The sequence below is a fragment of the Gallinula chloropus genome (assembly GCF_964237585.1).
Source record: "Gallinula chloropus genome assembly, chromosome: 3".
In the NCBI taxonomy this organism is placed as follows: domain Eukaryota; kingdom Metazoa; phylum Chordata; class Aves; order Gruiformes; family Rallidae; genus Gallinula; species Gallinula chloropus.
Genome location: NC_140087.1, coordinates 90,907,928 through 90,934,698, shown reverse-complemented (window position 1 = coordinate 90,934,698; position 26,771 = coordinate 90,907,928). Strand labels below are relative to the sequence as shown.

The 26,771-nt window shown below is 35.6% G+C and overlaps 1 protein-coding gene across 8 annotated transcripts in view; it reads left to right on the top strand.

The window, feature by feature from the left end:
* RIMS1 (regulating synaptic membrane exocytosis 1) overlaps positions 1–26,771 on the top strand; it is a gene marked incomplete at both ends in the record, with an annotated part of 323,509 nt that overhangs the window by 210,141 nt on the left and 86,597 nt on the right. For 2 of the 8 annotated variants that reach the window (XM_084261704.1, XM_084261703.1), the window contains 8 exons: positions 3,487–3,549; positions 6,846–6,923; positions 7,244–7,357; positions 7,799–7,888; positions 12,595–12,678; positions 16,807–16,884; positions 19,048–19,119; positions 26,344–26,456. In XM_084261704.1, the coding sequence (XP_084117830.1) occupies positions 3,487–3,549; positions 6,846–6,923; positions 7,244–7,357; positions 7,799–7,888; positions 12,595–12,678; positions 16,807–16,884; positions 19,048–19,119; positions 26,344–26,456 (692 nt within the window). The remainder of the gene's footprint in view (positions 1–3,486; positions 3,550–6,845; positions 6,924–7,243; positions 7,358–7,798; positions 7,889–12,594; positions 12,679–16,806; positions 16,885–19,047; positions 19,120–26,343; positions 26,457–26,771) is intronic. The other 6 variants (XM_084261710.1, XM_084261709.1, XM_084261705.1 and 3 more) reach the window with 5 other exon arrangements.

Sequence of the window (26,771 nt, the reverse complement as noted above, 5' to 3'; positions counted from 1 at the left end):
TTCTGCTTACAGATTTCGGACATCTATATAGGCAGTCTCACAGCATCTTAAATAACATTCTGGTGAACTTGGTACAGTACCCAAGGATAGCAGGACGGTTGCAGTGCTTGTAATTAGAAAAAATCTCCTGTGTGACATGTGCACATCTTTCCCTGGAATACATGCAGTGACTATACTCCCGGAGAATGCTTGGTCTCTCCTAGTAGTCATTGTTTTCAGGTATCTAGGAGTATATTCTAGTAAGAAGTATGAAAATGAAAATTTATGTCGATTTTATAGCAAAAAAAAAGTTTTTAAAAATACTTCTCTTCAGTGTTAGGTAAACAATGATGAGAGTTACATGAATTGTCAGTGTTTGTGACTTGTTTATCACACAGATAAAGTATAATGGCAAATTTTTACCATTCATAAAAGACTAATTGTCGTAGCAATGTGTTTGGAATTTTTTTTTAATAAGTTACTACTTTTATGAGTAAGGATGACAAAACCTTTTTAAATGATCCAGTAAATTCAATACAGAATAATAATTTCATAGTGATATGAAAACCTGTAAAGAATAAAGCATAAAAACTCTCTGGACCTCTTTGTCCAGTTTTGAAACAACATAGAAGTTGAATAACAGATGTCTTTTCCAGTTAAACTAATTCAGTTTTGTATATGATCTTGCCTGGGGTTTGGTTTGTTTTTTTCTTTTTCAATGTGATAACATGGGAATTAATGAGTTGCTTGGAACATTTCAAAATTCACTTTTATAGGCAAGAAATAGGTACAGAATTGTCTAAGTTGTGCTGTTGTACTCAATTTTCTTTTCAGAGGTGATTTCAAATGCTTTTTGATTCTACTAGTCAGATTTATAGTTAAGCTAATTCAAGTAATTTCCAGTTGTTACAAATGTTTCATGTTATTTTTTGTTATAACTAGTGAGATATTCAAAAGATTCCTGAAGACTTTTATTGAATAGATTTCTTATTCAGCAGATCTGAAGAGGAAGAGACACTAAAAGTAGCTTTGGTCAGTAGAAATAAATATAGACAGTTAACTGTCTAGAAATATTTTTTTTTTCCCAGTAAAGCCTGAAACCATGATATAAATGGAAATGTAAGTGTGGATTATGCTTGGAGATCAGGGCTTGCATTGAGGCTTTCGTGGAGATGAGCCATCAGACCAGAGCCACAGCAGCAATGGGCTGCTGGATTTGTTGAGAGGAGTAAGACAGTCTTCGCTTCAGTGTTCAGAAAGAGCTTTTCAGAAGTTTAAAGATCAGACATGCAGGATGTATGTGGCTAATTTTCAGGATTTAAAGACAGGTCCATTACTCTCCTTGAGTAATAATCTCGTCTGCAGTGGGCTCTTTTTTCCTGTTTTCCTTTTAATCTTTCCCCCCTGATTTCTTCAGGTGCAGAGATTGTTTAACTCTTACAGGATTCCCTGTATTTCAGTTCATAAAAGCAGCATCATAGGGAACATTAAAACCAGCTTTTTTGTGTGAAGATTCTCTATCACATCCAAGGATTAAAAAATTTTTGTGTGTTGGTATCAATAATAGTATAAGTATTTTGTTCATTCATTAAACCCTTCATCTAGACAAGTACACTCATATAGATACCTAAGGTAAATTTGGTTTGAAAAGTGAGTAATTACCCAATAGTTATGTCAGAAATTACAGTTGCTGATCACTTTTAATCATTTCCTCAATGATGTCTTGTTGCTATCAAATGAATATTAAATATTCTAAATAGAATTTTGTAAAAAGTTATTGTAGTCCCTTACTAAAACATCTGATCTGATTAATTTCTATTGGAAGTTATTTGAACCTTTTTAATGTTTATTTATATATGTATATACACATGTATATACGTAAATCTGTTACAGAAAGCTTTTTATTAAGAAATCTAGCTCAGCTCCATAATTTCCTCTTGAGTTTAGGATCATAATCTGATTTTCAAGGGCATGGCCCTTTAAAATTTTTTCATTGTTTCTTTTATTCCGAAATAAAATTTGTTGATGTGAGTACTAAAATGCTCACATCGTCCAGCACAATAATCTTGATTTGACAGGTCTCCAAACTAGATGCAATTCATTATAGAACTGTGAGTGTCATGTAATTTTTGGTAAGCTACTGTCATGATTCCCTTTGCTTTAGTTTTTTAACTTGAAGATTTCATGATGAATTTTCTATTTAATATCCCTTTTCTGGATGAAATTTATATTGCAGTTTCCACATGCCAATTACAATAGACAGTCTTTAGCTTAGCAAAGGTAAAACTCTTAAGAAAATGGTAACTTTTTTTCTAAAACGCATGTTTATTTGTAATTTGGAAACCTGCGTGTAATTTTGCCAGTCTTCTGAGCTTATAAACAGAAATTTGGCTTAAAAAACCCCAAAACAATTCCGTTTTTTTTGCATCAATATCAGGCTAGTGGTTCCAGATGCAAAGTTAAATCTCACACATGACTCATAAATACGACCTATACCTCATCCATGAACTGGATCATTTTATAATATCATGAAGCACAAACACAATGAACAATTGCTGCTTTATCTATTTTGCGATCTTTTCTCTCTCTGTCACCATAGTACTTCATATGATTCCCTGCTTCTTTTAAAATAGCATGTTTCCATGAAATTCAGCTTTAATTTCAGATTTAGAATAATTAGGAGGTTTGGACCCTGGTCTTTCTAATTGTGTTGAAGTGCATAAAGCTACAAGATTAATTCAAGGGATATTTCATACCATAGTCATATTTACCATCGGCATAAACATGTATCAATTTTACCATCTGGCTGGCTGTAGCGTGTGCTTGGTTACAGTAAATGAAAAAATAGAACAGTCGGCTCATTTTCTCAATTGGAAACAATAGGAAACAAAAAGTCTGATGGGTGATTAGCAATTTTTTTGTTTCTTTAGGACTGTATTACAAAATATTGTCAAGAGCTGAGAGTTAGACTATATATTTGGCCGAACTTAGTATTTCCAGGGAGGCAATATTTCCAAGAGGGTGACTGGTTACTCTTCCCATAAATTGATCTGGAGTAAATTAGTAGCAAACCCTCACTGCTTTTTAATGTGTGTTTATATGGCTTAGGAAAGAACCCAAACAAAAAAACAAGCTTTTTTTTTTTTATTTTTCTAAACTATTTCTTCATTCATTAGTTCATAAGAAAGGAGGTTATTTGAGAAATATAGCTGTTCTGTGGATTCATCATGAAGAGCTCTGAAACGATACTTCTGAATTTTAAAATGAGAAATCCCACAAAATCAGTTGCCATGCTAAAAGGAATTCCTTGAAAACTTAGTTATCACAGGCATTTTTTGGTTCATACTGTTTGAGAAGTGCAGTCTGGGTTTGAACATTGTCAGACTCTCAGGGTGGAAGCTTCTTGTTTCTTTTTATGTTTTCATTTGCGTATCATTGGCATAACCCATGTCATCTAATGCTTCATAACGATATCTGTTTCACTCACCACCCATCCTGTCTGTGCAGTGAGCTTCTTATGCTGCCCAGAGCAAAACGAGGAAGAAGTGCAGAGTGCCTACATACCATCAGGTAAATACAGGAACTTGGTAATCATGACCACGTCTGGTTAGTTGTCTATACTTTGTGTGCCCAACTGTTTCCCCTAGCGGTATCTAGTCCTAGTGAGTAAAGAACTTCCTAGTACATTGTGATCCAAGTGTCAGTTGTTCTTTTTTTTTTCTCATTTTAATTCAGATCGAGATGTGTATGTATGTTTGTGACCATCAGTAGTAAGGATTAAATCAGTTGAAGAAATTCTTGTTTTGAAGTTGTAATTTTGTGGTAGATTTTCTGTCTAGTTTCAGAAGTCCTGATCTCCCAATGCATGAGTGTTCTTATAATTTCAAACTTTCATTTTTAGTTGTTTTTAATGTTTTCTTTTATTTGCATTTTTATGCTTATATTACAGCCATGGAAAAGCCAACAGTCTTTAGTAGTTGTGAAAGCTAACGTCATGCTGGTTTTAGTCACTTGAGGGTTCAGTGGGAACCCCAGATTTGATGGGTCTCATATTACTTACTTTTGCGCCTACCAATTGTGCTATAAATTAGATCCAGGCATAAAGTTTGTAGTTTGGGCTTATCTTTATTCTTCATTAATCTCTTGATACAAATGTTGGAGCTGCCTGTCTTAACTCTTCCCAGTGTTGTGAAACTAAACAGGACTGAAATATCTTTATCTAATAAATCCAATTCTGTCCCCCACCTCCACACCCCCATTTTTTTTCACCATGTCTGTGAACCTTGTTAAAAATATGTCAGATTGTGTGAAAATCTTCCATTCAGAATCAGTAAAAATGTAGGATGATATAGTTAACCATTCGGCTACTTCAACCAGGTAGTTAACCATTTTACTCTTTTACTTCAGTGCCAGATCTTTAAAACTGTCAAACTTTTAAAACCGTATTGTCTAATAAACTTACTCGTTTATCTGGTGTAGGATTTTCCCTTATAGAGTAGTGGGGAGTTTTAGTAGCCTTGGCTTGATTTAATTCTCTTCATCAAATTTGAAACAGCGTGGAAGATGCTGTGAGCAAGTTCTGTTACATGGCATAAAGGTAAAATAATAAAAATGAAAACTTTCACAAAAATCTGTGCATCAGTGAAGCTGTTTAACTCAAATGTAAGTTTTTATTATCAGTAGAAGGACTTTTATTCTCATAGTTCAGCTAGAAAAGCTTTTACCACAACATTTTAATTTTAAATGTTAATCATTTATTTCACTACCTGCTATTTTATGTTTGTTTATTGTCATATAATAGCAGTTTTTCCTGCCTCCTTCCAATAGCCCTTCTCCTTCTTCTGCATCTTCTACAGCTTTGTATCCCTACTTGCCTCCAGATCCATGATTTTTCCTTTCCCTCTGAAAGATTATAATTTTCATTGGAATTGTTCAATGACAGTGCTTAAATTTTCATTTAATTTGCCACGTAAATACTGTATTATGAACTTTTCCTGCACTTCATCCAGCCACTATATTTTTTCAATAGCTTTACAAATCTACTAACCAGCCTGGCCAGTTAACCAGCAAAAAAATGTGCAAGGGCAACAATAGCTTTAGGCAAGAGCTTTGCTGAAATCAGAGGATGCAACCCTTTCTTGCCTTTTTCCTTATTCTAATTATTGCTGTTACCTTTTTTTATGATCAAGAACAGTAACAAATTTACCCCTTCAAGGTAACAGTAATGGTACACTATAAAAGAAAATTTTACTTTTAATAAAATTTTGAAGGTGCGTATCAGGGCAATAGAAGAAAATAAATTGATTTTTAAATTTAACTCTGAGACTAATCCAACTTTGAGTAATATCCAGAAAATTGCCATATCCATCCTTGACTGAATAATGTCAAAAAACCTGTTTGCCATATTTTGTCGTTTCTTGTTTGTAGTGATCTGGCTTTATTCATGTTAGAAATGCTATAAGACATTACCCTTGCTTTCCAGACACCTTGCTGAATAATGTTTTAATTAATTGTTGAGACAGCTTCAGCTGAAAATAGTAAAGAAATATTAAGGTTTTCATGTCAAATAAAAGAAATATCAATATAGCCCAAGTTAAGTTAAATGGTTAGTTTAATTCATCAGTTTAGAATACTACTAGTCCTTGCTGTACATCCTGCCCACCTGTATGTAATTATTGACAGACAGCTGAAACGATGGCAGGATGTGTGTACTATGCCATAGACCACACATTGTCACGTTCCATGTCTTACGTGACACCTGCTTTGGTAATACCTGCTAGGCTAGTATGCCAGGACTGACCTGATTCCTTTATTCCAGCTTTGCAATGTCACAGTCAACTCTGGCAGAGACATCAGCAGTGGTGACCACTAAACCTGTACAGAAAAAGTCAAAGCTCCTCTGTTAAATCCTGCAGGATTGGACAAACCCTGGAGTTTCCAGGCAGAGAGTTGTTTCATCTGTCTGTGACGCAGCTGGGTTTTTCTGCTGTGCCTAGGCCCAAGCCTTAACAGGAATCAGAATGTCCTGTTAGGAGAGACTTCCCAAAGCTGCAGAATCTTCAGAGCTGCTGGTCCTTCTGCTAATTGCACTGTGCAGATGTGTCCTGGTGTATGTAGTAGATTGTTAGAACTTTGATATTAACCCTTAACCATCCAATGGCCATGATTTTGTCCACAAATTTTTCCCTTGTTGACTGGGTAGAGCTGGAAAGTAAAGCAAACACATCCTGTTCTAAAATCTCATGCGCTGTAAGTGATATTAGACAGTTGCCATGTAACATTTCAGAGTGCTGCTGAAAAGAAAATTCTTTTTAAAATTAAATAGTTCTTAAAAACATTTAATTGCAGTAAGATTTGAAGCTCATACACCACTTCCCAAAGACTTCCAAAGGCAAAAATTCCAGATGCTAATACATCTGTAATTACCTTTGTGATACTACATCACTATTTTAGCAAGCTCCTGAAAAGCTTAAAATCTTGTAGGTCTAAGGAAGGGACCCCGCTAAGAAATAAAGAACAGGCTTAATATCAACCTAATAATTTAGAACAGTTAGATATATCAATTAAAAATTTCAATAAATGGAATTTACATTACTTTCATTACAAGGAAAAAAATTGAGCTGTAGTATTATCACGTGTTCATGGACTGTGTAAATTGTAACTAACCATAGTGCAAATACAAAACTCTGTCCCTCAAATAGCTGTTATGGTAGTTGAGAAAAACATATATTGAGAAAGCTATTAAACATAACATGTGATGCATTCATTTTACATTCTGGTTGGTCTTGGCTTACTTTTACCTGTCTTTTTATTTCTGGCATGTTTTTGTGTTGTTTCGTTTTCTTTTCTGTTCCACCACATTCAAGAAGTTCTGTTAGGCACTATAAAACATTACCACCCAAGATGCCTTTACTAGAAAATGGTACTCATTGGAACCTATACAGGTAAGAAGTGTTTAGAGTCCCTTTAAAGTAGTTAGCTCCTATTTAAAAAAATAAATAATCTTGCCTTGTTAAATTAAAAAAAAAAAGTTTCAAACAGTTTTATAACTGAGAGGTAGAGGATATCGTCCTAAAATAACTTAATTTAATGTTTAAATTATGTAACAAAAAAGCCCCAAACCACTTTTTATTAGGTAGAGGTGTCTTCACTGTTAAAATTGTGTTATGTGTTTTTCTTTCTTGCATTCTTATGTTTATGTATAGTATTTTGGTTACATGTCAAATTTATTTTCATTTTGTTTAAATAATTTTAATTTACAAAGCTCAACTCTTCCTGCATGTGCTAAGACCAAACCCGTGATTAGACAGGATATTTCACTCCTTCATGATTGCCTTAATTCACGAATACCGAAATTTGGAGGTGATCTACTGGTTAGGTAAGAGACTGAGGATTAATCCCCCCTCCTGTTTGGTATCCAATATAGATTTACAAAATAAATGAGCTTCACTGTGAAGTGGATTCATGTAGTATATAGTATACCACATCCTTTTATGTTGGCTTAAGATTTACTGCTGTTTAAGGATTTGAATTTATTGTTTGATATTTCTCATTCCACTGGATGTTGTTTTGTCTCATTCAGTTTTAAACATTTCAATGATCTTAGCAAAAAACAAATTCTAGTTTGCTTTTATTTTCTGAACAAATCTTGACACTGTCATCCAGTCAGCTCTTTTACGTTTTCCTTAATTAAATCATTGTGATTCTACATTTTCTGTAAAGAGAGCATTATTTTATGAGTTAATATCTAACATTGTATTCCTTTCTTTGTTTTCTTTTTCTTTCTCTTCTACCATTGGATGCAATGCACTGGCACTAGTGAACTACAGCCCTCCCTTGACAGGGCTAGGAGTGCTAGTACCAACTGCTTGAGACCAGATACTAGTTTGCATTCACCAGAACGAGAAAGGTATAAAATAAAAACTTATGAATTTCTTGTCATCTGTGCTGGTGATCTTTATGAGTTTTGTTTTTCCTCATATGAGTACTCGACATTCTCGTTCATTCATGTCTGCTCCGGTACTTGTAGACATTTTTGCTCCTGTATGTCATGTAAATTGCGTGTTGGAGTTTATAACCGCTTCTGGCTTCTTTCCTTTGTTTTAGTTCGAGCTGATGTCCTTTGTTTACGAAAGTCCTCAGTATGCTGATAATGGCATTGCAGTGTTAATCTTCATCATCATTTGCTAAAAATTATTACGTTTGTTTCTTGCCTGTTCTGTGGTGCTAATAAGGCGGTGACATAGTTTATAAATTATCACAAAACTCTATTTCAAACCAGAACTGTAGTTTGCATAGTGATGTGTTTTCTACAAAACAGCCAAACTTCATTGCTTTCTTAATCTAATCTGATGAATCTGCTTTTTCAATTACAAGGCAAATCACTGCATTAAGGTTTTTTCATGCTGGGACATCATATTAAGGCTCACCTAAGTCTTAAGAAGATATGTTTGCAATTTAAACAAACTATTGTTGTGTCATATACATTGTGCAGGCATTTTGTGGTTGCTTTCTGAATTTTTAATATTACAATAGCCTGGTTCAGTATCTTAGGTGAGCCGGATGCTACTGGTGTGTTTGACAAATGGGTTTGTTCAACAAGGGAATTTTTTGTTATTGCCTGTGATTTAGGCTAAGAAATGCACCACTTGAGAGTGAGACCTTAGCTTCACTAAAGACAATAATAGACTCTCATTGAGTGGAGATGTGGTGAAATTACCATTTCATCTGTGCAATACATAGTTAACTAGGGTGGCAGTTAACGCAAAGTTGCTTTGTCAGTCAACCCACAGTGCAGAGGTTATACCATTTGCACTATTTTCATTGTTTTGGCAGAGGACCTTGAAAAAAAGGCAGTAAGAACATGCTTTTCTCTTTGAGATAAGGTTTCTCCTACGTTTTCTGTGAAATTTCTCTTTCTTTCCTCCTCGAATTCCTATTGCTCCTTGATTAGAACTTTGCTCTTCTCCCTTTGTGCCCTCGTTGCAGAGAATTGATTAATGTGCTGATGAAGTATCTCAGATGGGTCTACCTTAGCTCATTCCGTTTTAAGATTGAGCTCAAAATATCATAGATAACATATACATGGTTACTAAGAAATAAAACCCCCCAATCTAGGACAGAAATAAGGCCACTCAGAATGAAATCGAGGATATAATTCTAGATTTGTTTAAATACTGTAGCATGATATTAATAACTGTGTAGATATATACAGCTGTATTCATCTACAAACAGCTATTTAGTGTAATAATGTATGAACATAAGCGGTATGTTTTGTACTTTTAGTTGAAGGTGCCACCCATCAGGTTGAATATTCAATGAAACAGTAACTGGCAACTCTAAACTATCTAGTTAAAATATTATACTCAAAACCACACTTGTCAGTGATGTTAACTAGTTCCATGAAGTCTTTATAATTCATGTCCAGCAACCTCTGTCCAATAGGCACCACACAGAAGCTGCAGCATTTTCCATGAGCTCCTTGTGAAGAATAATCTTTAGTTTGTCTTAATGGCCTCTGCTGGGTACTAAACACATGGTTTTGCCAAATCATCTGTGGGTCTGATCCAGAAAAATTGTCCATCACTATGAAACTTTCACTTCTTTCCTTTTGAGAAGTTCTAAATAGTTGCTTTTGACATGGGATCTTTCAAGAAGGTCCAGTAAAGCTCTTTTTTTAGGAAATCCATATTGAAATTTTCCATTATGAAAATAATAACATGTGTGTGGCTCCGACAGAAGATTTAGGACATACTATTTTTTTCTTCAGACACAATTGATGTTTTTCCAATACGGCCCAATTTTTTGAGGAAGATGTTCTATTTAATGATTAAAATGCATTAAATTAGTCTTTTGGGCTTGGGGGAAGCTAATTTTAGAAGATTTGGTTCTCCACTGTTGAATGTAACTGCTTACACTGTAACATGAGGTTAGTGATCAGATGCATGTACAGATAGAAGAGAATAGTTTGAAGAACACAGAATTAAGTTCAAGGTGTGCAGAAAGCATTTTGTTTCCATGCTGGGCAACGATACCATAAGGGACTTAAAATAGAACAAGATAGGTTCATCTTAAACAGAAGGAAAGATTTTTTGAAAGCAAGGACAATGCAATACTCAAATAGGTGATAGAGAAAATGTTGTCTTGACTTCATTACTAGAGAATGCCTATGCAGAGATTAGACAGACAACATCAGGTGTAAAATTGGTATTGCTTGTAGCAAAGAGAAACACTATATGGTTGTGGATTTTAGGGGTTTTTTTCTTCTCTTTTTTTTTCCTCCTATTTATTCCAAGTTGGTTTTTTTCAGTTTTGTTGTGGCTTTAGGCTTTTTATCAAAATAATTGTGTTGTTACTGTTCTTGTGATGGTCTGCAAGGAATATGTTAGTTTATAATACAGTCATAAATGTCCTGTAATTCCACTGAACATGTTTTTGCTGCTACCACTTCCTTTAGTATGATTTTTTTTTATTGTCCTTTTTGCTGTGTCTCAAAATTTCTGCTTTTTTTTTCCTTGTAAATTGGTATTATTTCTTTAGAATGGAGAAATCTGTTTGCGACCCCCAGTCTCCAGTCAGGAAAGCACATAGACATGAGACTTAACTGCAGTATCTGAACTGATTCAGTAGTGGTTTCTCACCGTAATAGCATCTTCCCCACATTGATTTAAGATTTCAGCCAGTGATAGTTACTTAATAATACCTAATGTGACTTTTATTAACCTTCTATATTTGTTATGTTGCAAGCAGTTGTTGCATGTATTGGCAGTTAGCACAAGAGCAGTTGGGCGGACTAGTGCTCCTTGTATGCTTTGGTCCTGAGAGGTTAATTAGTGGAGATATGAGTAAATAAAACTGAGGAGCACAGCCCAAGGACTAGTTTCGTGTACAACAGGGTCAGTGTATTAGCAAACTGCAGCCCAGCCACTGTGTTTGCTACGTTCTGATGTGCTTCACTGCAGTAGGTACCAAAATATTTCAAAGATCCTCAGGATGTTTGCTATCAGCTGGTCACTACTGCTAAAACAACATATAGAGCTTAACAGTTTCCTGTTACCTACTCATAAATAGATAGCAGAGAATTTGGAGCTGTCACTTGATCCAATTAAGACCTGTCCTGATTTAAATTTTAGTTTTCTCAGGTTTTTTAGTAAGTCTGAAGTATTAGGTGTTTGTATTGCATGCCTTTTAACAGTTATGTTGAATATCATCATCTACATTTAAAACAATGTGCAGTAAAATAAGTTTGCATTAGCTATGCAATGTATTGTGTTTCCAATTCTTTTCAGCCATGTACAGGAATAGGTTATTGCATGTTTGTCTGCATTGTACTGTGGCTCATGGTCATTCAACATTAATTGGAAGAAAGCATGTTCTCAAAATTCATACTGCATGACCCAGTTAATTCTATCAAATGTTTAATAACTGTAGTGGATATCAGCATATTAAGGGCTTTGACTTGAGTGCGCTGATGCATTAACATTTCCTTTTAACTCTTGCTTTGGAAAGAAAAAGCAAGCAACTACTAACAACCTATTTCCTCTTGAAAGTTCTGAAAGACCTACCTGACTGCTCAAGTGACGCTAATCTCCTTGAAACCTTTGTTATTTGCATGTTCCATAAATCAAGCCCTTTACCTTATTACATGGACTGGAAGGATGCCTCAGAAAGTGAAAAATTAGATAGTCATGGAGAGTTTATGTAAACATTTTGCTCTTTGTAAATTAATCAGTAACATTTTATTTTGCAAATTATTATACGTACACTTGTACTATTATAACTGCATAACATCCCAACAAAATAAGCAACACAGTTGCTTATGATATATAATATATATAATTCTAAATTAAACTAGCTTTTTCAAGAAGAAAGTCATGTAAGACAGCAGTTTTCAGTCAAAATTCAGGTTCTTTTTGCGAAATTTAATTATACAAGATAATCTGCTGACATGTACTGCAGGGATACAAAGGAATGACCAGGAGGAAGCTGGCTGCACGCACTTTCAATATATATTTTTAAATGAAAAAAAAATTACCCCAGTGCTTAAACACAAATGTGTGTTGCTTGGTTGTAGCTAATAATTTACCTTTACTCTCTCATTGTGTTCCAGAAAAAGGTCGCTTTATGCCTTAGAATTTTTTCTTATGGACTCATAGTCCTACATTTTTACTAAGAATGCGTTTTTCAGTGCAAAGAGCTAGGAGAGGTGGGCTTACAAAAAAAAAACCCACAGGCAGTAATCAACATAAAATTGACATCATATGGTCTTTAAAAATCTCTTGTGGTTTGGGATTATGACTTCTGTGTGAATGACACTGTTTTAGGTAGGCTAACATTTGAGAATGCCTGAAAACTTAGTGATACTCCATATAAAATATTTATATCCATTTAAGTTCTACATCTTTGAGAATATGTTCTCTTTGTCTCAGCTATAATGTTCTTGCAGAAAGCAGCCATGAGAATAGTATAGTTGGGGATTAGAAAACTGCTAGAAAAAATAATTGAGACACTTTCATTACTTTTTGGGGTATTTTTCCAGTCGCAAATCCCATATATTTAATTTTATCACAAACTAAATATCCTATTTTTTTCCTGTTTTATTGAACGGGCAAACAGGGGTAGATGGTCCCCCTCCCTAGAGAGGAGACGACCTACTAGTCCCAGGATTCATATCCAGCATGCATCTCCGGAGGATGACAGGTACTAGTCAACTCCTCCCAGTTCAAAAGTGGCTTACTGCATCTTGCACTCTCAAAGGAGTATAGTGAAATTTAAAATATATGCAGAGAGACTTAGAACCTCCAGAAGCCCAAAATAAAACACCAGCTTAGATATCATCTCTGCATATTGTTGAACTGTTATAAAGCACCTGGCAGTTACTGTCTTTTCAAGTTTTCTGTTTGCCTAACGGGTCACAAGCCATGAAATGCTATGTCTGATACTACAGAACATCATCTGTGTTAATGTTCTCTGGTCTGTTTTACCTGTTTTTGTACATGTTGGTGGTGTTTTCACCGTGGTGCTTTATAATATGATAAATATCTGTTCTCGTCTAGGTGTTAATTTTTATTTCTATTTTTTTCTTTTTAAAAAAAAATGTTCCTAAAGCGGGGAAAAAAAATCCCACAACCTGATATGTTAGAAGTCTTGGTAACACTTTCTAGTTGATGTATGTAAATATTGGCGCTGTTTGTAAATTCTGTCCTAAATCAGGATGGTCTCCATGGAGCAGGTTTTGCTAACAAGGTAGGTTTTGGTTAAAAACACCGATGCTTTAAATATTTGTTTTTTATGCTGAATACCACCCATGATTAATAGAAGTGCCTTTGGTTTATTCTTGCCATGAACCCTCAGTTGTGCTATTCCATCACTTCAGCAGTAGCAATTTTTTTCCAGATGAATCTGATGGTTTTTTAAACGGACATTAAAATTACTTCCGTTATGCAAATTCAAATTTTTCCCTTCAATTTTTTTGTGTTATAGTAAATGGCAAGATACACGATTCATGTAAATAATCGATACATGTGTAAACTCTTATGAAGTTGCATTTAAAACTGTTAGTTTGGTATACAGACTGAATTCAGTTACTGTAGTGCTAATGCTTAACTTCTACTAAAGTCTGTCCACAGTATTTATACTGTAATCTGCCTTATTTGTTTGATACTGGATATATTCCACTAATACAAGGTGGGAAGAGTGTAATTGTGTTTCAACAGTGTTTAGTTTTTATTTGAGTAAGGCAGCATTATAAATTATAAAATTAAATTTGTGAAACATCATTTAGAAATTGTTCCTCTTTACATAGACTGCATTTCTAGAAATTTTGTCAATACGTCCCTATGATGGGACAGCTGTTAACATTTTACAAATGTACCTTATGTCTTTTGGGCATTTCAAAGTAGTATCAATTCCCCTTTTTCAAGTCAATGTAAAAAGCTGCCTTTGACTAGTGGATCAGACTTGATAAAATCTTGTTGTTGTTGAAGTGATTAGGATTAAATCAGAATCCTATTACATAACAGTGAAATGAGGTTTTTCACCTCAGTACTGCCATTCTTAATGTAGAATTGTAAGCCTTTTCATGTTAGATGAAGTTTTGTGGAAGAAAACCTGAAATCATCTAATACCTGATAGCAAACATATTACAGTAAAGCGTCTGTAGGATATAGAATCTGTAACAGGAAAGCTTTTGAGTCTGGAAAACAGCAGTCTAAATGTCTTCATTAAATCAACACCTTCTTGTGCTTGGAACCATTGCAGATCACCAAATCCCAGTGATGCAGTCAGTGATGAACCTAGGAGTTTAGGCCCAATGCTGATGACTGGTTGCAGTCTCCCAGTTCCAGGTTCTTTCTCCCAGTTTAGGAGTTTGGAGAACATCAGACTTTTTGCATGCCCAATACAACATAATAGTCCACCTTGATTGTAGAAAGAGTATCAGTGAAGAAATCAAGGGTGGTTTAACTTTACTTTCTATTTTTTAAGTTTATATTAATTCTAATTATATTCTGCAGCTTTGACAGTTGGCCAAGACCACTTAGTTCTATAATTTATGGGTTTTTAAGATGTGTTTACAACAATTTGACAACTGATGCAGTGGGTGTCGGAGAACAAGTGTCTGATGGATCAGCAGGGATAACTAACTGCTTATCACTGCTTTCAAATCATATTTTTACAGACTAATTGACTTTGGCAGATGTCATCTTGCGTCTCATTTGAGTACATTCCAGATTTATCTTACAAACTGGTACAATTTGCATATAGGGTGTAATCAAGAATATCTATTTCTGAATGTAACATATGCATTATTTCTATTTTTGATCATTTAAATTCATTTTTTGCATCATATTTATTGATGATTCAAAATAAAAATTTCAGTAAAGGTCTTGGAAAGATAGTTGTTACTCTGGAATTCATTCACTTGCTATGTCAGAAAAACTTACTTTTTGATGGTCCTTGACATGATGAAGGCAGGGGTTATGTATTATTTCAGTGTTAAGAATTAACAGTTGTTTGATAAGTGTCATGTACGTCTTTAAGACATTTAAATAATAGGTTTTGGTTCGAAGTTGATAGCTTCGTTGCTTTGAGATTTTTGGGGGGTTTCATATTAGAATCTAGAATGAGAAAGACCCTGGTAACTGGTAACTGTGAAACTGAAATTGCAAGTGATGATAAAAAAGGAGTTGAGCATTTAGCGGTAGACGAGAATTTTACTCAGACTTTCTTTTTGAGATGTCTGCTTATAATTTCATCAAATAGCCAAGAATAAATAAATTATGCTTTTTAAAAAAGAATTCTCATATACTTTCAGTTAACAGAATTAGCTTTTGGCAGTCATGTGTGCATCTGTAAGAACACTTGTCCAAGAGTCATCCTGAAGCCATCTGTGGAGCATGTACCCTTCTGGCACTTTCACATAGAGAAACTGAGGTGTGCCACACACACTACAGGGGGCAGACTGATTTGTGCTGAATGATCCTTTCCCATCGTTCCCCCAAGACTACATGACTTGATCAGGGAGACAGTTTTGCAAGACATGAATTGAAGTTCTAGCAATTAGTGTGAGGGGCTACCAAGCCTTCAGTGTAAGTGTGGCCTCCCAGCACACATACCATGTAGATCCAGCCTTTCAAAAATGTCCAGGAAAAATCAGGAAGTATTGAACATGACATATCTGTTGGCTTCAAGGCTGCATAAGTGAAAAGACCAACTGCAAGCCTGTACAAGTCAGTAATAAATAATTTTAAATGTCAGAAACTGAATTTTATAAGGGTGTTATTTTGTCAGTTTATATACAGTGATTTTTAGTTTTGATAGGAATATTATAACTCTGGGTGTAGAATTTCTTTACGTTCAAGAGTGAGAAATATTTTGAGGCACATGGGTTTTTGGAAGATGAACTGTGAATAGCTTGTCTGTATACAAAATAATATATAAAGTGCTTGCCTGTATATGCAAAATGTCTTATTGATCAGTGATTTCATGTGACAGTTTCTCACCATAATGGAGATATAGATGCAAATTTATTACATATCCTAGATTACTAGTGGACTGAAAATTTTTCTGAGTTTTTTTATTAAAATTCAAGTTTGGTATTTGAAAATCAAATCTTACAGTGACACATCTTGTCAAGAAAAAATATTTTTTCCCATCTATTCCATAAAAAAACCTAGTAATAAACCACAAGCTAATAATATTTATGCCAGGGTGAAAGCTGTGAACAAGTTCTGAGCTTCTAAAACAGCTTCAGCAGAAATGAAAACAGTGTAGAAATTAATAATTATTCTGAACTTTCTCTGAATTTTTAAAAGAAGCTGAGTCAATTTTTCTATTTTTCTCCTGAATTGGTATTTATTACTGTAGCAGACCAACTGACAGCAGAATATGAAGTTTTCATTAAAAATTGTGAAATTATGAAATTTCCCTGCATTTTCAGGAGAATATCACAATATGATGACAAATTAATATTTTTTTTTTCAAATTCCTGAGGGAAGATGATTTGTATAGGTTTATATATATTAATGAATAGTACTGTAGATAAAGTCTCAAGAAGGGTAAGGACGACTGTTGATCCACAGTGCTGCTCTTCAGCATGTAGAGTATAAAAGTTTTTTAAAAGAAATTGCAGTAGCTTTCATTCTTTATTTTATTGCATCTTAGATTGTTGCCATTATGCCTAAAAATTTTCTGCTTTCCGTAAAGTGTACCTAAATGCTTTTGGTTTATATATTTGACTGCATGTCTCCACCTTCACTGCATGTGACCATCTCTCTGTTTCTGCTCATTCTGTCCAAATTCACATCCATGTTTCCAAATTTTGTGAAGAACAAGGACGCTGGAGTCTTGCATTCCAAAACAGGACAGTGTAGACCACCTAAGTGCTAAGCCTGGAACAGCACAGAGGTATCCTTATTTACTCAAATCATAGTTCCAAGTAAATGAGGTATCGATTATACCATATTCTTTGTCCGCTCTGCATAATACTTTGACATATTTAGGTTTTTTTTCTTTTAATTTGTAAGTAGATAAATGCATGTTTTGTTCTCAGACAGTATTTAATCCCATAAGAGGTAAATTTGAGTGTGACGTGTGTGTTCTCCTCCCCACTGCAAGTCTTTGTACATTGTCTATGGGCATGGAAGGTGGGCTGCCTGCAGGCGTGCGCCTGCCTGTGCCCGCAGCGTCCAGAAGCTGGGCCAGGTCTGTAGGGGCCACAGCAGTCTGTTGAGCTATATGGAATTGTATACAGCGTCATCTTAGCAAGAGGAAGGAAACAGAAAGGAAACTGTCATGTTTAAATGTATTTCTAATGTGCGCTACTTGCAAGGACAGCAAAGGGAGCAATGACATGAGTATATTCAACTCACCAGTGCTATGTTTGTTTGTCACTTTTCACAGGAAAGCGTTTCCTACTCTCAGCTTGTCCATCCTACAAAGAGTAGCCAGTATATGCTCTTTTTCTCCATTACACACAGTCTAAGCAAGTGACATAAGGAGTCAGAGGAAAATAGGCCCTAAACCAATCAAGAAGAAAAAGAGGGTGACATCTTTTGAGTAATAATGCTCCTGTGTTCAGTGGGTCTAAGCATTACTTTAAATACTTTGCTAACTTTAGGTTTTAAGTAAAGCTGCAGCATTTAATATGTGTTTCCCTGTGTACTCACCTAGTATTTGTCCTGGTAAAAGAGAAAAAAAAAAAAGTAATAAGAATACACAAAAAACAAATCTGGAAAAAATAGCTTGAGGACAAAGGGGGATTTTCATTTTTAATCTGAGATGTTATTTTTTTGCCAAGAGAATACATTATTTTAAAACCCAGAAAGCATCAGGTAACTACCTCTGCTCATGTAAAAAGCATTTGTTATCTTGTTGCAGTATTTTCTTTGTTGGGGAGCATAATGCGTCACAATATAAGCTCATCAAATATTGCAGTGGGTGCAAATAATGGAAATCCACTGCGATTGTATTCTTTGGGTATAATTTGGTGTTACAGCTGTTTAGCTATCTGCCAGTGCAGATGCTCCTTACAGCCACAAAGGTTTAAAAGGAAAATATATATTTTCAATTAATATTATATTTATCTATTTGTTTTGCTCACAGTAGTTCTTCTATATCATAATATATTATATTGATTATAATGTTGTAAGTTCCTATACATGTTTCTTGCACCAAAGGTACAAGATAGGTAAAAGTTTGTAAATCCTGATTTGTAAGTGCTAACATTACTATGTGCAGTAATGGAAACTTTGACACACACAAGACTTGCAGAGTTTTTCATAGTGTATTTATAGTTCTGGATGAAACATACTTTACCTTTGCTTTTACATTTATTGACTCATATTACTGTTCATTGTTCTTAAATTGAAGTAAATGCTTAGATTGTCAGAGGTAACCAGTGCTTTACTAAGTGTTAAGATGAATTCTATAAGTTACCTATGTAGGAAAGGAGTGAAGGAAAGAAATAAACTTTTGACTTATTTATATTGACTAGAAAGAATAGAATTGCTTAAACTGTTTCTCAATACCTTTAACACCTTTTAATATAATTACCAAGTTTTTATTACTGTAGTGACAGCATTATATAAATCTGACACGATAAAGTATTAGTTTTGCTTTTGAAATTTAGGTTTAAAAGCAATTTTTGAATTTACTTTTGAATAGTATGAATAATATTGAATAGTTTGAATAGTATTTTCTGGTTCCTTCTGCAACATTTTTTTCTTGCTGCTGTCTACTCTGAATTTTTTTTATGATGTCAGGAAAAAAAGACTTCTGAGGAGGACTCTTTTTTTTTTTCCTAATCAAATACAGACAGTGAAATGGGAACTAGCATCGTGTTCAGTCAGGATTGATGTTACCTATCTCCCCTGTTTTGGTACCTCATAACTTTCTCACCATCCACATCAATCACACCTCACCACCCTTTTCACGCAGATAGTTGTCACTTACTCATCTGTCAACCATTTCTGTTATTACCTTTACGATACATTAATAAATATATAATCTTCATCTTTTTGTATTCTTTTTCTTCTTTGTTTATTTCTTTTCTGACATGTCATTTCACAGGCAGTCCAGAAAAGTGGAAAGATATAGCAGCCAAAAACAAACTAGGAAAGGCTCGGCAGCTGAAACAGAAAGGTAGGACTGCTGATAAATGAGTAAACATGTCTTATAATAAATCTGCTTCCAGTGTCTGGACTCTACTTCCTGTATGAATTTTAAAATAGAAAATCTGTGACAGTACCAGTAGCTACATTATCATAATTTATGCTCTTGGTTACTTTTTGTTTATGTTATTAGTGCTGCTTGCTGTGTTGCACACATTTCAGATTTTTCTGGCAATCTCCATCATTGCAGACAAACTCGATCATTTTATAAGCCAAAATCTGAGACCCATTGCCACTGCCTTCAATTCTGCAACATGAAATTGGGAAATGTGTAGTATGTTTCATGAGTGTGAGGCTAAACTTTTTCCGTGCTTTACCACGGATTGTTTTTCAAAAAATCTCATCTAATTTATCATATCTTTGAGGCTGAGAAAAATATGTTAACATAATAATAAATGAAGATGTCTCTGGTCAAATTATTTTCACTTTATATTATAAAAATGTTAAGTTACATATTTACATATATATAATAAATTTTATAATCTAGCATGACATAAAGTAGATATAAAGGATTTTAACTTTTGTATTCATTGAATTTTCCTGTACTTGTATTATCACTGTAACTTTTAGCTTTGATGCTACAGTAGTATAGCGTTACGTTTTCAAATTCTTAAGAAAAAGTGAAAAGATATATACTAATGTTAAGTACATCAAGTTAAGTTTTAAACCCTGTGCATTGGCTGAATGAGAGCAGTGAGGAGGGGTGAGGTCCTGCCTTTTTCAGAAACAGATTGGTGTTATCTTGTTTAGCAAAGGAGTGATGCACATCTATTTATATTGAGAGTGTTGAAATCCTTCCATGAATGGTGCAGACATTATTCACATTATGTAGGAAAACTTCACAGCTCTTGTTGTATTTCACTGCTTCAAGTCCCAGATTATCATTCCTGATCCAAAAGCAATGGTTACATTTTACTTGGTTTTGATGATTCTTTTGTCCCAACAGTCCAGTTTCTTTGTCAGTTCAGACCAGATAAACTACCTAACTGATGGCTGAAATCCTTGCTGTGTTTAATCCAGGGACAGTTTTGCCAGCGAGATCACTAAAGCCATTTTTTCCAAATGTTTTTTACTAACTTCTGAAGAGTCAAGAAGGCACTGAGGGGCTCAGTTCTTGATAACTATTCCATTTATGGTTAGAAAGCCTTTCACAAAGCTGAGAAGCATGCTAAGGTGGGAAAGAGATATGAAATCAAAGGCAGGGGGAAAAAGGGAGTACAAACATAACTATAAATTATGGCAACAGAAAGGATAAGGAAGGAAAAGAAAATACAAAAGATTCTGGCAGAGCACAAAAGGAGATCCCACAACACTTGCAACTGGACAAATCAGTGTGTCTGTATATGCATTCACATTTCAAACCTGGTATTTTGGTGTGTGAAATGGGGGCATCTCTTCTACAGATGTTAAGATCGCTGCATACATCAAAAACATATACCTCAATAAATCCTGTTTACACTAATTACTGTTTTGCACTGAATTCAATATTTGGAAGGTGTAAATAAAAATCTTGACATTTTATTACAGGTGATAGAGGAACTGTTTTGTAGGGAATGTAATCATGAGGTGTTGCACTAAATAGATCAGTAGTACCATCTCTAAGGATGAGCATGTAGTTATATTTATGAAGAGGTTTGGGCAATTTGATTCTCTGCTTGAAATGATCAGTCCAGGTCTCAAATTTTGAGATTTTTTTTTAAATTATTATTCCCGGACATTTAAAAGCTTATTCTAATTATAACATACAATTGAGATTTTCTTTGTGTATATGAGAAAGCATGAGTCTGGACACCACTGTGAAATATTGCTACAGTGTCTATATACCGAATTTTTATATGGAATTTAATGGATTGAAAGTTGAAGCTTTAGTCGTCACGTTGTGGGATAAATGTGGCATTGATACATTCCCAGTTAGTGCTTGTAGTCACTACCTAGTTCTACTGGGGGGAGGTGAGAATGTTGTTGGGTTGGGGATTTCGAGGGGGTGTTGTTTCGTTTTTTAAAGCAATGTTAAATAGCTATTGAGTTGGGGGTTTTCCTCTGAAAAGCAAAGTTACCTAAAGCGTGAGAGCCCATAGCTACATTCTTACTTTCCAAAAAGAGAAAAGTCAGCTCTCATTTGTAATGATCTTAAGAGCGATGAACCCAGTTCAATAAGAGCATAGGGAAACGTGAATTGTCCTGCTTCCTTTTGCATCTACATGGCATGTGGTGTAGGTTTCTGTTTCCATAAAATGATTCACTGCTATTAGATGCAAGACACAAATATCTAAATAAGTACAAGTGTTGTAGTTTAGTATTTCATCACAGATACAATGTTACTCTAGTGCCAGAAAGCTTTGGTATAGGACAGGCAATTAATTTGCTTGTCAAATGCCGAATATAACTCAAGACTATTTCTTTCTCAAATATCCATTTCTGTCTTAGATTTGGTCTTTCTCTTGCAATTTGCAGATGTTGCCTACTATTAGCTAAACAGATTACTGGAATAAGATATCATCATCTTCTCTATAAAGAAGATTGTAAGATTAAGTCCTCTATGTATTTTGATAGTGTAGGAAATGTACATAGAATGGAACAAGCAGACCTTTAAAGGACAGTTTACAGACCCTAAGAGTTCTCTTAAAAGATGGCATGAACTTTCAAGATGGGATTCCATAAACTGCTCTGAAGGAGTGAAACCAATTACATTAAAATCAAACATTTTCTGTGTGAATGAGCAAAACTGTGGTAAAAATCATTTTATCTAAATATCAAAATGTCTTTCAGCTCTAACTGATCAACCCAGAAATGCCAGATTTGAGATTACCTGTCATGTATGTCATACATTCTACAGTTGGAGTTTATCAGTCTGGAGAAGAGAAGGCTCTGGGGAAGCCTTATAGGAACCTGCCAATACCTGAAGGGGCCTACAGAACAGATGAAGAGGGACTGTTTATAAGGGCACGTAGTGATAGGACAAGGGGTAATGGCCTTAAGCTGAAAGAAGGTAGATTTAGCCTACAAATAAGGAGGAAATTCTTCCGTGTGAGGGGGATGAGGCCCTGGCACAGGCTGCCCCGGAGAAGCTGTGACTGACTCCTACCCAGCAGTATTCAAGGCCAGGTTGGGGGTTGGAACTAGATGATCTATAAAGCCCCTTCCAACCCAAACCAGTCTGTGATTCTGTGGAGGAGCCTGTGCCAGAGCTTTGGTGGATTGGCAATGCTCTAAGTTTTTATTTATAGTTCCATGATTTGCAGCATGTTTTATTTAGTACATGCCACTGGGGTATCAGTCTGAAGAGAAGGGAATTTGAGTACTTGTGTGCAAGCAAAGCTGGAATCTGTAGGATTCTCCTGTAGACCATTGCCAGTTGAATTAATAGGTTTGCTGCTTGCAGTGTTACCTTCCTCTATGAGGAACCAGGAGATGGGATACACACAGATGTGCTCATTCCAGTCTCATTACTATCAAGTATCGTTCCTCTCCAATATTCCTGTCGTCTTCATACTTCTTGTCTCACTTCTGTCTTTTTTCCTCGGTCATACACTAGCTTTTGTCTCCCGTGCTTGTTCCTTTTTGTCTCCATCTTCTGATTAGCTATTTGCAGATTTCTTCCTTTCAGCAACTGATCTTTCTCCTGGGCCACAAAGTCCTTAAGTCCATTCTAGTTTTGGTCCTGTTCCTTTTTACCTCTATTTTCATTTGCACCCCAAGTAGTATATTCATTTCAATGTAATACCCCAGCTAAGTCTTAAGTGTAATTTGTCTTCATTTTAATTAAGCAGATCCTCTGTTTTTCTCTCACGTAAGGGGAGAGACCTGTAAAAAGAGTATTACTGAAAGATCAGGAGGTAAGTTTCGAAGTCTTAGCTAAAGTGTCTGTTTGGTAATGGCTGGACAGACTCTCTTAGTGCTTCACTGGGCTCTCAGATTTATTCCAGGATATTTAACCTCTAAAATGAGAAAAATCAAAACTGAGAACGTGATAACTTTGTTGGATGGGAGCATTCATAGTAAAAGCAAGCAAATACTTTCTGGCACAGGGTGGGATCCATATTTACCTTACGGATGTTACAATGTTTAAACATCTGAAAACCTTAATGATTAGCTGCTTGCAGTAGTTGCCAGGGTATTACTTTTACAACCAGCATAGAGAAAAAGGAATTTTCAGAATGCTGCTCATCTTTCTTTTTGTAAGCATCTCTCAGAATCAGGGGAATCAGTCTCTGAAAGAATGTTACAGTTATCACTGGGGTATGCTAGGAGTTAAGATAAAGGATTGTCAGGATTTAAGGAGAAGGAATGTAGCAAGGGCAGCAGAATCCTGGTTTCTTGTTGCATTGTGACTGGACTTCCACATAAACTGTGATCACTTGCCTAGTCCTGCTAGCCACAATATTTCCGATACAAGCCCAGATGCCGTTGGCCACCTTGTCCAGGTGGGCACACTGCTGGCACACATTCAGTATTCCCAAATCCTTTTCTATCAGGCAGCTTTCCAGCCACTCTTCTCCAAGCCTGTAGCGTTGCATGGGGTTATTATGATCTTAGTGCAGGACCCAGCACTAACCCTTGCTGAACGTCAATGGGCCTTCCAGATCCCTCTGCAAAGCCTGCCTATCCTCAAGCAGACCAGTGGTTGGACTTGGCAGTGCTAGGTTAATGGTTGGGCTTGATGATTTAAAGGTCTTTTCCAAACAAAAGTATTTTGTAATCCTGTGATGAAATAGCTTGGAAACCAAATTTGTTTATCATCCTTGATAGGCCTCTGCATGTTCTCTCATATATACTTTTTTGTTCACAATGACTTTTCAGTGGGTGATAGTCATATGAACTAGACAGTCTCTTGATTATGTTGACTGTGTCACGTGGGAAAGTTTTGCAAGGAGTGTGAAGGGAGTTTCCATAAGTCCTCAGAAATTTAAAAACAAAAACCAAAAAATCAAAACCCACCCAACCAACCGATCAAAAACCAGAATGAAATGATGGCACAGGAAATTGAAATTTCAGAAATTGCAGCAGATACAGTAGCACCATTTACAAATTGCTGCACTGTTGGGAAACCAAAGAAGAGCAAGAAGGCACAGTTAAAACACTTAGTCACTCTCCAGACTTTAAATGTTTCAGGTTATACTTGCAGTCTATGCAATTATCAAACTACCAACAATTAAGCTTTATTATGCTAACATGATTAATCATTTCACTGCTTGTTCCTTCTGGTTTAGGACTTCCAGGAGAAAGATGCTTAAATAGATTCCTTCAGATTCCTAAATAAACCAAGGGAATTACATATGAGCTTACATGTTGTCCTTTTTTTAGGACACTAATTGAAATCCAGTTAATTTTTAAAAAGGTAAAAGGTATTTTTTGGTAGCAGAAATGCTTTGTGGTAAAACAAGGTGTTCATAGCCTACTCTGTGCTAGTACTTTACATTATATGTTATTAGCTTCTGTTTGCTGTGCTTAAGATACAGCTGGTGTTTTTAGCCGACTGTCCACTAAATGCAATGCAGTTCAACAGTTCCAACAGCTAGGGTCAAGTGTGTATCTGCAGTGGTGAGTGTTTTGCAGTTTGTCCTATTGAAAATGGATTTGCATTCAGAATTGGTAACTTTGTTCTGGATTGTAACCCTGGTCCTGCAGGCAGGATTTGCAGTATTCTTTGGTGGAGGGGGGGCGCGGGAAGGTGTGCTTGGAGCTAACAACTGAACAGTTTCTTTTTGGCCCTGATGTTTTAGGGGTCTGCTACCATGTCTTTCTAGAAGGGGACTTCCAGCCCCACGAACAACTGAACAGCCAGTCATTAGGGGAAAGCATCACGCTCGCTCCCGGTCGAGTGAGCACTCTAGTATCACACCCTTATGCTCTGTACATCACCTAGCACCCGGAGGGTCGGCGCCACCTTCTCCACTTCTGACAAGGTTGCTATTATGTGTACAGCACAGCTTTCATGTTCTGCCTCCCAGGTGTCAGTGTGGTGTTGTACTTCCCTGAGCATACATGGCGCATTCACTCATCCTGGCACTGTAGATTATCCTCTCTTCATGGTATTTACACTTCTCCCATATCCTTTACACCACTTATCTTCACCATCTGGACAGAACTTCTTGCTGAACTTAGTTATGCAGTGTAAGAATAAAAAATTGATTCTGTTTTGTCCTTCCATTTTTGTGTTTTGTTCTGTATCCATATGACAGTTATCAAAGTAAAGTATTTTGCTTAAACAATGTGCAGGAAATCACGTGCTGTTCACACAGCTAAGTGTCATCTTGCAGGCTAAGAGGAAGTCAGCTGAGCTGTGAAGTCTGAAAGCCAACAGTATTTCAAACTTGCACAAAGGTGTTACTTAAAATTAAATTATCCACATGCAACCTTAGTTTAGTAGCTAAACACTGCTTATACAGCACGCTGAGTGTGTTATTACTTTAACTGTCAAGGGCATTAGCAGTAAGCTCTCCCTCTCAGCAGTCTGCTTCTTCTCATCTTTGTTTTACTTTCCTAAACTTTTTCCCCTGCAAACGTACCAGCATTCCAAAGGTGTTTGTTGTCTTACACTCAGATGCTGTATCAGTGCATAATAAATCAAGTAACCAAGGTGTGTTGCTAGCTAGAATTGAGCCAAAGGGGTTTAGGTTCTTAACTTAGGTAAGAATATTAAAAATCTTGTACATTCTTTGTTTGCATGCACACACACACACACACACACACCCCCATACCAAGGTTAAAGGTCTTTTTCCTTCTTTGAGTTCAGGGAAAAATGTTATCCCATGGGTATAGATACTTTCTGTCCAGTTCTCCGTGACCTTGTGCAAAGTTAAAAAAATACAGAGGTAGCATTTTGTATTGCCATTCTACTAGTGCAGGAGAATATACATAAATTGTGAGTCATAAGTGGTTCTTAGAAAACTGCTTTTCGGTCAGTATTTCTTGACTAGTATTTTATTAAAAAAAAAAAAAGGCAAAAAGCCCCTAAAAACTTTTAAAAATTAAGGAAAATATTTCTCCTAAGTTGAAGGTAGTTAGAGAAATTCAATGTGAGGACTTATAAACTAACTAGCTATCCAAAACTGACTATGTGAGTATGGCATACACCAAATACAAACTTCTTCAAACTCATCTTCAGTATATGCAAATTAATGTGTTTAACATTCAGAATAGAAAAGTTATCTTCATTTGGCTTATTTTACTTTTATCTTCATTTCATTTGCAGAATACATCAACAAGGAAGTCCTACACAGTCTCCTCCTGCAGACACATCCTTCAGCAGTCGCAGGGGAAGACAGCTACCACAAGTTCCAGTAAGAAGTGGCAGTATAGAGCAAGGTATCAAATAATAAGCTTATAATAGCTCAATCTCTTTGATTTCTTACCTTTCTTTAATTAAGTCTACCTTCATAACTACATGTTCGGTGCTGTAATTCTACCAGTTCTACCAGTTGTAGATGAGAATGGAAGCATATTTATAGCCTGGGAAATCTGGTAGAGTTTGACCAGTGGATTATTACACATGGTTTCATTGCCTTAATTTTCTAGTACCCTGTTATGTTTGTCTACTTTAAAATTTCTATTAGAGTTGTGGTAGTTTCCAACACATGCCTGTTTGTATTCAGCTAAAGAAACCAGGGACAAAGATTTTAA